This window comes from Frankliniella occidentalis, unplaced genomic scaffold (assembly GCF_000697945.3).
Source record: "Frankliniella occidentalis isolate FOCC.00 unplaced genomic scaffold, Focc_3.1 Scaffold40, whole genome shotgun sequence".
Taxonomy (NCBI): Eukaryota; Metazoa; Arthropoda; class Insecta; order Thysanoptera; family Thripidae; genus Frankliniella; species Frankliniella occidentalis.
This window is the reverse complement of record NW_026267170.1, coordinates 287,580-299,977: the sequence shown is the minus strand read 5'-3', so window position 1 is coordinate 299,977 and position 12,398 is coordinate 287,580. Positions and strand designations below refer to the sequence as shown.

At 51.0% G+C, this 12,398-nt stretch overlaps 1 protein-coding gene across 4 annotated transcripts in view; it reads right to left on the bottom strand.

The window, feature by feature from the left end:
- Positions 1-2,353: 2,353 nt before the first annotated feature.
- Positions 2,354-12,398, bottom strand: part of LOC113213288 (trithorax group protein osa-like) — a 16,125-nt gene continuing 6,080 nt past the window's right edge. For 2 of the 4 annotated variants that reach the window (XM_026432305.2, XM_052266562.1), the window contains exons 2-8: positions 9,020-9,335; positions 8,290-8,569; positions 6,638-6,956; positions 5,590-6,033; positions 5,030-5,247; positions 4,295-4,476; positions 2,354-4,173 (exon numbers count right to left, since the gene is read on the bottom strand). In XM_026432305.2, the coding sequence (XP_026288090.2) occupies positions 3,916-4,173; positions 4,295-4,476; positions 5,030-5,247; positions 5,590-6,033; positions 6,638-6,956; positions 8,290-8,569; positions 9,020-9,334 (2,016 nt within the window). In that variant the 5' untranslated portion in view covers position 9,335 and the 3' untranslated portion in view covers positions 2,354-3,915. The remainder of the gene's footprint in view (positions 4,174-4,294; positions 4,477-5,029; positions 5,248-5,589; positions 6,034-6,637; positions 6,957-8,289; positions 8,570-9,019; positions 9,336-12,398) is intronic. The other 2 variants (XM_026432307.2, XM_026432306.2) reach the window with 2 other exon arrangements.

The following is a 12,398-nucleotide window of genomic DNA, read 5'->3' as shown; positions in this document are numbered from 1 at the left end:
CACGGTTCGATGGCAATAGCGATATTGCATTTTTGCATTAACGCCAATAATAATGAGTAAATATTGATGTTATATCGGTGTAATATCAGCCGGCTGTACGAACAAAATATTATGGTTGACGGCCCCTCAGCATGCGAGCAAAAAGTTATAGCTGGGAGGCAAACGACCGATTCTGCCCGCAAATTAGCACTTTCAGCTAGGGAGTTAAGTTTTCCACACTTGTACTTTTAAACCTACTGTTCATTTCTAGATGTGGGGGGCTAAGTGACTCCGACCCCCATCCCCCTCTGAAATCTTGAATTTGGTATCGTGCGTTTCTTGACAACGCGTTGAGCTAAAGACTCTAAAGACTTCGCTTTATCACCAAAATGTGCGGAACACCTCACATTGATTCTAGCGGTTGTGCAAATTAAATTACTACCCCCACCCCTTCCGCCCTTTCATCACTTTCCCCCCGCATTTCCTCTTGCTAATTTCCTTCGTTTTTGTTAGAATAGCCCAGGTGAAAATTCCGGTCGTGATATTTCCGGCAGTACAGGGTGGAATGATCTACAGTTTGACTGTAGCGGTCGAACTATACTTTAAGACTGCAATACAAAGAGGACGTAAACTGTGCATTAGAGTTGGTCGTAGAAAAAGGATTTTAGAAATTATTGAAAACGTTATATTGAGAAAAGTTGCTATGCCCGATGACAAATTCAGCGCAATTTTATTTTACGAGATCGGATAATATTTTCCGATTTCGCAGAGCGTTTAAAGTTTTGCATGGTTCTCTTATGGAGAAAATGCTCAAATAGTGAAATTTCTGATTTTTAGCTTGCCAGCGAACATTTTTCTAACACGAATCGCAGAGATACAATCTACGCAAAAAAAACACAAAAAAACGCGTCGAGTGATGTGCTACACTTAAAATTTGACTGAAGGGTTGTCGGTTGTGCAAATTTAGGCCAGCAAAGCCATTTTTGTGTAAGTGTTAAGTTAAAGTGGCACCTGAATCACTCCGAACGCTTCAGTCAAGTGTCAAAAATGTAGCACATCACTAGATGCATTTTTTTGCGTAGATTGCATTTCTGAGATTCATTTTCGAAAAATGTTCGCTGGAAAGCCTAAAAGTCAGAAAAATTTCACTTTTTGAGCCTTTCCCCTATAAGAGAACCATGCAAAACTTTAGACGCTCTGTGGGATCGGAAAATATTATCCGATCTCATAAGATAAAAATGCGTTGAATTTATCATCGGGCATGGCAACTTTTCCGCAATATTACGTTTACAATTTCTAAAATACACCATTTCACCCGAGTGCGGTTCAATATTTCGAAGAACAAAAATACCGGAAGTCAGGGTTATGTGTCACTTATAATAGAGGTTTGACGTCATTGTAACTCACAATTTACTCTTCTCCGATCTAAATTTAGTCAACATTTTATTCTTACGGCACAAATGTAACGTGCTCAATGGCCAAGAACGTTCCATAAACTGCCTGACTTCCGGTATTTTTGTTCTTCGATATGTCGAAAAGCGCTCAGGTGAAATGGTCTATCCTTTACGACCCACTCTACTGTGCATTAATGCGACCAAAACTGCAAGTCCGGCTGAATCGCAAACTGTTACGAACTGTGTTTGAAACTGTAGTTGTACTGTGTTTTCTTTGCTGTCGCAATATACTTTTTTTTGGTTAACCAATCAGTGTTCAGATCGATCTATAGTTCAAGAGCGTTGCTTATGTTGAGTTAAAGAGTGTACTCAGACAATGCAGTGTCACTTATAGTCGTTAAGTGGAGTTGTCTCTGCACTCTTGTCGTCGTTAAGGTGCATTCGAGTTTGAATTTTAAGGTGCACTTAGGTCTGCGAATCCGCATTGTGGTTGAATACTGTTGTCTTTACCACAATTTAAATGTACTCAAATTGCAGTGCTTGTCCTTAACACTGTGTTATATTGATTATCAACAACTTTGCTGCTGGATCTCTACACATGCAGTTACGATCTTTTCATAATGGAGGCTTAAATCCACCACCGGCATAGCAGGTGTAAAAGGCCAGCCACGTTCTGCTTCCTCCCTGGACTTTGTTACTTGCGTGCGAATAAATATACACACCAAGAGTGGGGGTTTTCGTAAAAGAGCCACCGACCAATGAGCGCCCGGCTCCCGGCTCTACCCCCTCCACACCCTTCGCCGAAACGTCTCGCCACTTGGCGTGTCGCTTGGCACGGCTTCGGGGTCCTATGGTGCAATTGCCCTACAGGTGGATCTGCTTTCCGGTTGATCTACTGTTCATTGTGGGGGCACCTTTAGGCCGGAAAACGAACAAACTTAGGCGTCTTAAAATTATGAGGAAGGAGTGAAGCACAGGGATAAAATTTATATATTTTGTTTTATTTTTTCTGCAGAAGTGTCAATTTTCTATAATGTTGCTTTTAGTCTGTTACCGGTTCAGCACAGTACAGGTAAACGGACTAAAATGTATAGAATTAAATGAAAGAATAATAGACTTAAAATATTTAAATTCCTGGCAGATGTCTATCTACATTCTCTTTTCCAAGTGCAGCGCCCGCAGCACCCTGTGGAATATCTGTCCTGTACGATAACATACGTTCAAATGTATACCCCTTAATGTAAAGGGACAATTTTGTCCGTAGAAATGGATCGGATTCGTTCACACCCCGAAAGGATACAATTTGTTCCTTAAATTGGACAAAATCGTAAAGCCTCAGACAATTTGTCTAGTTTTAGGAACAAAATTGTATCCTTTCTGGATGTGCATGAAATCGTTCCATTTCTACGGACGAAACTGTCCCTTTACATTTAGAGTAAAGTATGTCTACTGTCCGATTATTTGTTTTAGTATACGAATTATACCTACTGATATCCTCCCAGAAAGAAATCTTAATCTACAAGACGCCTGCCTAGGTCTAATGTCAGACCATCTGGACGTTTTAGGATGGGTCCGACCCCTAAATTGTGTACGAAAATAGACCAAGACCGACCATGACCAACTATAGACGTTCTACTAGGTGAAGCCTTTCTGGCTGACACATTCGATCAGTGCAGCACTGCATTGAGTAAATTTCAAAAGCATAACTTGTGGTCAAGCTACATGGAAGAGGTGCAATGTTTAGGAAGCTAAGGCTGGAAAATCAGACATAGAATCTTTGGGAACTTTTCGCTTTAGGTAGAGAATAATATAAGGTATAGAAGAAAGATATGAGCGAATTCACCCGTAATAACCTCGTAACATGGTTGTGGAAAAGAACGCTCTTTGTCCTATGTAGCCTTTTAAAAGTTATTTTACACAGCAGTATATCCTTTTTATCGTAACTAAATCTCTTAAAACAAGGTAATTCAAAGAAAAAAAGGTTTACATTAAAAAAATAGAATACAATGGTATATTGTTTTCAAATGGTTTACTATCAACCAGGATGGTAATCAATTTATTATGTACATGCATGTTTAATGGAGTTAACCTACCAATAAATAATAAATGTATTAACCAGACAAACCTTACTAAAGCATGGAGATTATGAATGTCTTTGGTTTCTTTGAGGACAAATATTATTTGGTCTTCAGTCTTAAAGCGGCACTGTATGCTATAGTACTTCCTCAATCACACCAAGTCCTTAATTCATAAATGTCAAAGAGTACCGCCCTCAATCATTTCTACACGCAAGTCTTCCCTTTGCCGCCACCGCCCTGACAGTTCGATGTCTTTCTATCTTTGCATCATCACGGACAGAGAACATTGCTCGTTGCCGCTGACTTTATTGTGAGTTCCTTATTGTCTCACAGGTGTTTTCCTTTCCTTAAGGGAAGACTGACTCATCTCGTTGCGCACGTGATCGTCAGCCTCGCCCCCACTCTTCTGAACTTTTGAAGCGCACACACTGAGCACACCGCGTCAGCTGTTCTGCTGGTCGCGCTCAGCGGAACAGTCGGTTTCTCGCCTCCGACCTCTGGAGAGCGCTGTTGGAGCGGTCACCCCTGTCCAGCGGCCGTGGAAACCTTGCCTGCGCAGGGGCGTACGCGGGGGCGTAAGCAGGGGCGTACGCTGGCTCCCCGTAGCCCGGCTGCTGCTGGCTGGTTACGTAAAAGCGCCGGGCCGCTGGGGGGAGGCCGCCCTGCCCACCCCCGCCAGAGCTGCCGTAGCCGTCGTCTTTCACCGTGAGGCGAGTGCCGACCTGGAGAAACAGAACACATCCTTATTATATTCATTTCAACGAAGTTCGCACCGAATTAATGTCTTTATAGACGAGAGATATTCAACCTCTCTTACTGCAGTGCGAGACAGTTTCCGCTCACCTGCATGGACCAAGGTGCGGGCTGGCGCGGGTTGAAGCCGCGGTAAGGATCGTCGCTGAGAGGAACGCCCGGCGGCAGCCCCTGGACGACACCCTGCTTGGAGTCCACCAGGGCAGACGAGCTGGCGGTGCGCGCGCCTGACGCGGACATAGGGTCGTCAGGTAAGTGAGGGGGCAGGCCACCTGTTGGGACCGTACAGCACGCCGCAACCACAAGCAAACCAGATATTACGTGCGCAACACAAGCACTGCGGTGACCAGGCAGGCAGCAGAAGGGAAGTCCACCAACGCTACTCTAAGCCCGAGAGGAGTGCAGGTTCAAACCAGCGAGCGCTGCACGCCTGGCGTGATACTGACCGTTGCTCAAGCACGCGTGTGCTGAGCAGGCTAGAAGGCGAGTAAAGGCAGGTGGCCAGTTTGTTAGACTTGGTCGACAGGGAAGATGGGTAAGTCATTGCGTTTGCTAAGAGGACGAGAAGGGCTACTTCAAGGAGAAGGGTGGCAGCCGGCCAGGCGCAATGAAAGCTACGATCAGAAAGACTAAAAAGTACTCAAAAGAAAGATCTCTAGAAGAAGAACACTACAAAACAATTACACAGAAGCAGTTGGCGGACAAATACATTTCACGAGCATAGGTAAAGCAACTATTAACTCTGAAGAGTTTTTAGTTATTAGTTAAAAGTTTCCATTGAAAGCGAACGATGACACAGCCGCATAATTTAGATCGTGGACATACCAATGCCGTTGTAGTCGTACTGCGTGTACTGAATCGGCGACGCAGCCTGCGGGCCGGCGTCCGTGCTGGGAGACGGGGGTGGGGGGTTGATGCGGTAGGGCTGCGGGTAGGCGGCGGGGGCTGGGGAGGCAGCCGGCAGTCTGTCCCGGTAGGGCAGCGCATTGGGCCGGTAGCCGCCTAGGAGCGGTCCTGGGGGCTCGGCGTCGATGATGGTGTACCTGAGGGCGTCAGTGGTGGTGCTCGAATCAGTTCTGTTAAGGTGATACAGGACTGAAACTGGAAAAGTCCGTCAAAAAGCAGCTATTTTGAGTTTAAAGTTTTTTGAAGATAAAAAACGTGTCGCGACAACAGTTACGTTTAAATATACTTATTATACCTTAAAAGAACCGCAATAAACTAACTTAGAATGAAATAGAGAGCTTTTTCTTGATTTAATTCGCATTTTGATTTTAAACTCAAAATAGCTGCTTTTTTGACGGACTTTTCCAGTTTCAGTCCTGTATCACCTTAACAGAAGGGCGAAGGGAGGGGCCAACGTGAACGTCGGCGAGACTCATTACCTGTACAGATTGTCGTTGGCGGGACCCTGGGCGGGAGCTGGCGGTGGCGGGAAGCGCCCGTCCGACGAGTACGCCCCGTTGATGTCGTAGGGCGGGCCGCGGTACTCGTGTGGCACCCGGGACGATCCGGGCAGCGGCAGCGGCAGGTGCTGCTGCTGCTGGAGCAGCTGCTGCTGCAGGTGTGGCGCGGGGGCCGGGTCGGGCAGTGACGCGTAGTAGATGATCCTCCTGGGCGTGGCGGTGGGCGCGTTGCGGCTGTGCGGCGGCGGCGGGTACGCTGCCGACGGGTAGGCGGAGGCGGCACTGGCGCTGCTGCCGTAGTTGCCGCCGAACGAGTGCGCGTACGAGTTGTGGCTGCCGTAGTTGTCGGCCGTGTAGTGGCGGTGGTCCGCGGCGTGGCGCTGCGTCTCCGACTCGTACACGTGCGAGTACCTGGGCGAGGCACTGAGCTTGTTCATGGTTTCCACGTTTTGGATCGTTTGGCGTTTTACAGGACTAAACTTCCAAAATTATGGCCAGTGAAATATTACACACTCGTGAGACTTAACGATAAAACTGTTAAAAATAATTTTAAAATCCAGGCCATACTTAAGTGGCCGCATCACAAACTAACGCGAATTTCTGTTGAAAATAAAATTTCCATGTAGTTCTAGAAATTTTATTTTTCCAGGATTGAACCAAATTTCAGGACTTTCCAGGACCATATTTTTTCCGAGGGGGCCTCAACTCTCTTGTAGGATGTACACCAGATTGCCAAGATTGCCAGATTGCTTGACGAATATTTAGCTTTAAGGGCATAAACCGCCTGTAACTAGGCAAAACGCACTAACATCACCCTGAATGTAGGCAAAAAGCATGGCCTTCGCAGCCGATTACCTAGAGATTGCAGAAGATTATCGTAGATTGCCGGGGTGGGTGCACACCAGATTGCCGGAGTTGAGGCCCCCTCGATTTTTTCAAGGACTTTCTATACTTCTAGGGACTTTCTAGGGAACCTTGTCGTTACTGCTGGCGCGTATCACGATCTGTAGCGCACACTCGTCCTTACCTCGGGCCCTGGGGGATCTCGTTGACGCGCAGCCCGAGGGCGTCCCTGCCGGCCCCGACCCTGGACGAGCCGGCGGCGACGGGCGACGCGTGCGTGGGCGGGGGCGTGACGTTGGCCCTGCCGTCGGCCCTGCCGTCGGGCTTGGCCTCGTGCTGACTCGCCTCCACCTCGCGCACCACGGGCGGCGGCTCCTTCTCGCTGCGGCCCGTGATGAACTGGTGGCTGCGCGCCGCCTTGGCCTGCTGCGGCGGCGGTCCAGGGACCTTCTTGCTGCTGTCCGCCGCCACGGAGGCGTCCTCGCTGCTTGCCTCGTTGGGTCCTGCCGTGTATACAAAGAATATCAATAATATCAAACATAACTGAACGTACTTTAAACTTCTAAAGCATTCCGGTAATGCTGAAATGCAGAAGAATGCGGGGAAGAAGAAAACGGAAATCGCCATGCTTCAACATGGTATGACTTCCGTTTTCTTGTTCACTGCATTCTTCTGCATTTCAACTTCACCGGAATGCTTCATTCAGAAACCATAGTGTAAACTGTGTGTCCTGGCTACGACTCAACAGTGTTGCGGGTTTGCGTAGCCTACCGTGGCACCGGACGGAGGGAGCGAGTGGGCAAACCTGCATACTTCTGTGTCGCGGCACTGACACAACGTATACATAAATGGTCCAGGAAGCGGAAGAAGGGGATAACTGCAAAACCACAATAGTTTTCAGGAAGCACCAAAAAACTGTTTTACGCTACAAATTCAGAAAAGTTCTGAACTTTTATTTATTTATCATTCTTATTCTTTGAAGACTGCTTGATAAAATGGCGAGGGTAGAATATTTGATATCGACCCTATTTAGATTTTAAAAATGTATCTCCCATAAAAATTTGCGTAAAGTGAGATAAGTAGAGTTACTCCTAAAAAATTAATGGAGTTTGGAGGCAAGTCCTTCAATTTCTTACAAAAGGATTTATCTCATCGGTCAAATATCTCTAAACGCTATATCATTCATAAAGGGTCAATTCGCTTTGCCTCCTTATTCAAGTAAAGCCTAGAGGTAAAAAGGGATAAGTCTACTTGACTTACTTTTCATTCCGTCATATCTCAGGAACTATGGCACGTAGGCAAACAGTTTTTTCGGAAAATGTGCCAGTTTTACTGTAGATTAACGGCCACTAAAAATCTCAGTTTGGAGTTATGTCAGTTAATCCCTTCTTCCGCTTCCTGGATCAAATAATAGTTTTTCGAAATTCAACGAAACCGCCGAAGGGGCCGAGTGGGGATTACTCCAAGAAAACATGTACAGGCTACTCCATATTACACTACATTACGCGATATTACGCCGGTATTCCATGCAAAATTTTACAATTTTAAATACTATTTTGACATTTTTCGAGATTACATTAGGCGTAATATCGTATAGTACCCAGGTTAGGTGTACAGGGTATTATGCAAAATAAACCCCTCTAGGAAATCACGTTCGTTATCTTCTGATGAAAGTGCCATGAATTGCCGCCAGAAACTCGCAGCCGAGCGGAGCGGTGTGTCACCACGCGCCATGAATCGGCAGTCTGAGGGGCGGAACCCGACCCGGCGGCGGAAATGGCATGCTCCACCAAGTCTGGTCGCGGCGCGCATGATGTGGCACGCTGCGGCACGCACCTGGTGAGGCGGCCCGCCTGCGCCGGAAGTGCCCCAGTGACCCGCTCGGGGAGGCGGCGGCCGCGGCGGCCGCGGCGGCGTCCTGGTGCCCGGGGATGCCGCCCGCTAGGCCGTTGTCCGGGCCGTCGGCGAGGCCACGCCCACCCAGGGCGCCGCGCAGCCACGACGGCGACATGGCGACTCCGTCCTCGTCTTGATCGGCGTCCGCGCCCAAGTCACCGTCGACGTCGTCCTGGGCAGCCTCGCGCACCACCACGGCGGAGCGGTCGGACCAGCCATCCTGTAAAATGGTAGATAATTCAAAATAGTGCGCTCGCGTGGGTGACGTCGTTCGACCTTGCGTGGCCCGCGCAGCTCCGGCACCGGTTATTCACCCGCAGCGGGACCGGGCTTCGCGCCGGGCCGCGGGCCGCTCGTGTGTCTTTTGTTTGATCTGCGCTGGCGTGCTCGCCGCAGCGCCGCGACGCCTGCCGGCCGGCAGGGCCCGCCGCCCGGCCCGGCGCGGCCTGCTGCCCTGGAACTGGTTCACCAAACAAGACACGGGCCGCTGACTTCCAGGCCAATAATCATAAGGGCCGCAGGGCCGGGCCAGGGCCGCGGGAGAGCGCAATTAGGTGACAGTCCGCGGAGCGTGGCGCTCCCGGCCGAGCCCCGGCGGAGCGCGCGCGGGGACAAAGGCGGTCACTGAGATGAAAGTCCTGCCCGCCGCTGTGGTTCTCGTCTCCCTCACCTGCCACTCGTCGGCCGCGGCGGCCGCCTGGTGCTCCTGGCCGCGGGGCACCCACAGGGACAGCTTGTGCGTGCCGGCGCGCGGCGCGGAGCTCTCGGGCAGGGCGCTGAGCTGCGCGCGCAGCGGCCGGCCCTGCAGCAGCGCGTCGTGCAGGTCGTCGAGGTGTCCGGGCGTCCACAGCGTCAGCTTGGGCGAGGACGGCTTGGAGCCCAGCTTGCCGAACACGGCCTGCGTCATGTCGAGGGCCTCGGACTGGGCGGCGACGGCGGCACATCTCGCCACCAGCAGCAGCGCCAGCAGCGGCCAGCGCGTCATCCTGGGGACCAGAGTAACACTTAGAAGAAGGGAAGGAAGGCCCAGTCAGCACCGCCCTGCCCCCTTGTCGCCACGCCTCGCCGTGACTTATCCGTTTCTCCCTTGGAGCAGCGACGCGCGAAATTGCTCCTGCGGAGTGTCATGGAGCCATTGGGCGGCGGGCCTCTCGGCGGGCTCACGTGTGTGCGTGTCACCACTTTCACCCACCCCTGCGCCAGCCCGCCCTGCGCCCGGGCCCCTCAGACAGAGCACGAGGCGTGGCGCTCGAGATTAGGAGGAGCGTGCGCACACAGGCTGTCCTCTGTCTGTCTCCAGACCCGGAGAGGCGTTTTCTCCGACGAGGGATACAGGCGCCACACAGTCAGGGACAGTTTTGCACATTTGTGTTATGGTCTGGTCGAGGGCCCCGGTTCTCTCCGTCGTCGGTTGACGGCAGTGTTGGATATCATCAGCACTGCCGGCCGAGAGGGTCTATGCCACTCAAAATTTAAAGTCACTAGCTCATCTCCCTCTTACACAGATAGACAAACGGATTGACGCCAGGTCACTTGGAAAAGCCCGCTCGATAGCCCTCTGAAAGCAGAAAATGAGGGCACTGGTAAAACAAAGGCACTAAACAAACACCTTTCCCGGGGCAGTAAAGTTATGCTCGCAGTTTAGTGCCTTTTTTGGGGCACTAAAGTTTCGCACCTTTCCAAATGAAGCTAGCCAGCTAATGGTGTGAAAGGTCACATTTAGTGCCTTTTAAAGATAGGGATTCGCACCTTTGTTTTTCCAGGGGGGGGGGGGGCACTTATAAACAAGGGAGACAAAAAACGCTAAATTAATTTTGTGCTGAGGGATAAACTCGTCGTTGGACAAAAATTAGAGGAGCAGAAACTGCGTCCGTCATCTGCCGTTACAAAATTGCCAAGGTCTCAAAGCGCCTGCTAGGTAGGCAACATCTTGTGTGTTATGCATGCGTGTACGGCGGGGTTGTCTACCCTGAGTCTCGCAGGCGCTAATCTCGAGCCTCGGCTCAAGTCTCGGCCCGGCTCGGGTCGGCTCAACAACGCGTGGCGCGACGCGACGGGACACCAGTCAGTAAGGCACCTCCCCGTCCCCGCCTAACGCAATATATGAGCTTGCTATTGGTTCTCCTTATTATTTCTTTATTGAGAGTTAAAGCCGATAAAACCTTCCTGTACTAATGTATAGTTTTGTTTAGTCTAAGTGTAAGGTATCATCATTACCTAAAGAAACGAAAAAACAAAACAAATAAAACACGATCTGCTTTTGGTGTTCGTCGACCGTTCCGCATAAATTCTATGATATCTCAAAGCTTGAGAGGAGTGGGGCATGGATATTAGGGTGTACACATTCGTAAAGGACTCGGGAACATGCAAGTCTTTTCATTTTGCGTATGTCCAAAATTGCCGAGGAGCTATGGCCCTCCAAAGATGCCTGACTTTCCATCGCCGAAAAGCAGATCGAAACTCTTTTGGTTTGGCGGCAAAAGCAGTTAGGAGTTTTGACTTTGTTAAAACGGCCCAGCGTGCAACCGGCGGCGCGGCCTCCTCTCTCCGGGCTGGTGGCTGTGGCTATTGGCCCGTGCGATACTGTCCACCCCGACCCAAATATTTTGTTGGTTTTCTCGAGCGCGTGACGCGACGCCAGTTTGCTGACGCACCGCGGCCGGGCCGGGGCTGGACGGCTGGGCAGCTGGGCTCAGCCGATGAGCCGGCGGCTTTTATTGTTTGTGATGCGCCGGCCGCTCGGCCCGGAGCCGCGGCTGCGGAGTCACACAATTAACTCAGCTTTCACTGACGCCCGGAGAGCATACTGCAGCAGGGGGACCGACGCACGCGTCGCGTGCAGCGCGCAGAATGCAGACGTGCCAGATGGCCCCCTGCGCCAGACTGTACCCAAGGGTTCGACGACTCAAACTTTGGGTGGGACACAGGAGGAGTACTCACGCAGTACGTGGAGTGAACTTGGAGTACACTCAAAGTACGTGGAGTACACCGGAGTACCGTCAGCCCTGAGGGGTCTCCAACTCGCATAATACTCAGTACACGGGACCCATAATACCTTCATAATACCCCATAATATTGGACATAATACCCCAAAATACCCAGACACAGGAGTACACCAGTTGTCGTCCCCTTGGTCCAGCCAGCTGGGGCTGGGCCGCCGGGATGAGGTGTCCCGCCCGTCCCGTGCCGACATGCAGGTCCACAGCCTCCAGCGGCTCCTTGAGGTGCCTCGCTCCGCTCTGCTCCGCTCCCAGCGGCCCGCACAATGCACGTGTGGGAACGGGACAGAACGGGACGGGATGATGTGGGATCGGGCGGGATGGGCCGCGGCGGGGGCGCCAGCGGGCGCAAGGGAATGCGGAATGAGATCGGAGTGCGCGAGGATCAAGCAGGAAAACGACTGGAGTGCCGACGCGGGTAGCCGGGAGTTTATACCGCAAATATAGCTCCTCACGGGTGGGGGTGCACTAATTGTAGCTAATTAAATGTGGGAAAATAAGAAGTGGTTTGAGGGGGGGCTGTTGGAATTTGTTCCAGCTGCACATTAAAATATCCTGTGCGCATCATAATTTTATTTCTTTAATTTTTTGTATGGGGAAGGGGAAAGGGGAAGCGGAGGGGGGCGTGCCGTGTCGTGCGGAGCGGGCAGGTGAGCGCTGCCGTGGCTACGCCCACCGCTAGTTCACACGATTTCGGAATCGTGTGACAGCCACTGCAGCACACTACCGCCCCGCGGCCGCGGCACACGGAGGACCGGGCGCGCAGCGCTGGCGCACCGTTACCCGGCAGCGCGTCGCAGTGTGGCCAATCGGATGAAACCACAATAATAAACTCATGCCATGCCTCCTCATTTCAACAAGCGACCGGGAGTGGGGAGTGGGATGGTTTCTTGAGTTTCTGGGGCGCATGAGAAATTCCAGGAAGTAAGCGTTCGATATTTAGTAGATGGAGCTAGTTTTAAATACCTACACTGGGTATTTGGGTAACGTCGATAATATAAAAGCCAAAGTACCCCTCTCAACAGCCGAAGCAAGCATTATCGCTCCGGG